At 64.3% G+C, this 1,570-nt stretch overlaps 1 protein-coding gene across 1 annotated transcript in view; it reads left to right on the forward strand.

The window, feature by feature from the left end:
- The window catches only part of LOC107198894 (histone deacetylase 7-like), a 26,831-nt gene that overhangs the window by 12,043 nt on the left and 13,218 nt on the right, over positions 1–1,570 (forward strand). The window contains exons 3-5 of the mRNA XM_033511581.1: positions 388–499; positions 588–703; positions 1,173–1,387. Coding sequence (XP_033367472.1) covers positions 388–499; positions 588–703; positions 1,173–1,387 — 443 coding nt within the window. The remainder of the gene's footprint in view (positions 1–387; positions 500–587; positions 704–1,172; positions 1,388–1,570) is intronic.

A 1,570-nucleotide genomic window follows, 5' to 3' on the forward strand; every position in this document is an offset into this window, starting at 1 on the left:
CCCCCGGGATGGGTTTGCAGACCCCCGGGATGGGTTTGCAGACCCCCGGGATGGGTTTGCGGCCCCCTCCCAGCCGCGGTGTCCCAGCGCCCTCTGGAGGAGCTGCCGGGAGCTCGCTCCCAATTTTGGAACTCTCCACATCGCACCTAATTAAATATTAATGACTTAATTGTCTGGCGCTGGGAGGTGCCGGATGCCGGAGCTGTAAGCACAGAGCGTTCCTGCTGGGACAGATCGGGAATGGGATGGGGACAGACCCAGCTCTGCCTCCCGGGGGGCTCCGGCCATCCCGGGGTCACTCCTGGAGCCTTTGGGGTGGCGATTGCGGCCTCAGGGACCCTTGGGGGCGGCTCCGAGCCCCGTGGGGTCACCGTGGTCACCACGCAGGTGCCGTGGCCAGCACGGTGGTGAAGCAGAAGTTGGCCGAGGTCATCCTGAAGAAGCAGCAGGCGGCTCTGGAGAGAACCAGCAACGCTCCCGCTGCCGCCCTGCCCTACAGGTAAAGCCCCGGCACCCCCTGGCCCCGAGCAGGACCTGCCCCTGCCCCTGCCGGGCAGCTGGGAAGGGGCTCTGGCTTCTCCCCACAGGTCTCTGGAGCCTCTGGAGCCCGAGGGTCCCTCCCCTGCCATGCTCAGCACGTTCCTGTCCCCCGTGGCCAGCGCTTCGCTCGACCCCCCCGAGCATTTCCCACTGCGGAAAACAGGTAAGGGCTCGGGAATGTCCTGGTGTCCCTCGAGACTGGGAATGTCCTGGTGTCCCTTGAGACTGGGAATGTCCTGGTGTCCCTCGGGACTGGGAATGTCCTGGTGTCCCTCGAGACTGGGAATGTCCTGGTGTCCCTCGAGACTGGGAATGTCCTGGTGTCCCTCGAGACTGGGAATGTCCTCGTGTCCCTCGAGATTGGGAATGTCCTCGTGTCCCTCAAGACATCAGGAGTGTCCCCATGTCCCTCAAGATGTCGGGAATGTCCCTGTGTCCCTCAAAACATTGGGAGTGTCCTCATGTCCCTCAAGAGATTGGAAATGTCCCCGTGTCCCCCAAGATGTCAGGAGTGTCCCCATGTCCCCCAAGACATCAGGACTGTCCCCATGTCCCTGGTCCGTGGCTGGAGCTGGGCCTGGCCCCACGGAGCCCGTTCAGGTGGCTCCAGGACTCACCCCTGTCCCCGGCAGCGTCCGAGCCCAACCTGAAGGTGCGGTGCAAGCCCAGGAAGTGCCTGGACCGGCGCAAGAACCCCCTGACCCGCAAGGAGAGCGCTCCCCCCTCGCTGAAGAGGCGCCCGCCCGAGGCCATCGGTGAGGAGGGACCGGGGTCCCTGTGTCACCTCTGTGCTGTTCCTGGTGTTCCTGTGTCACCTCTGTGTGCCCGGGGTTCCTGTGTCACCTCTGTGTGCCCGGGGTCCCTGTGTCACCTCTGTGTGCTGTGCCCGGGGTCCCTGTGTCACCTCTGTGTTCCTGGGGTCCCTGTGTCACCTCTGTGCTGTTCCTGGGGTCCCTGTGTCACCTCTGTGTGCCCGGGGTTCCATTGTCACCTCTGTGCTGTTCCCGGGTCCCTGTGTCACCTCTGTGTG

Source organism: Parus major, unplaced genomic scaffold (genome assembly GCF_001522545.3).
Source record: "Parus major isolate Abel unplaced genomic scaffold, Parus_major1.1 Scaffold360, whole genome shotgun sequence".
Classification (NCBI taxonomy): Eukaryota; Metazoa; Chordata; class Aves; order Passeriformes; family Paridae; genus Parus; species Parus major.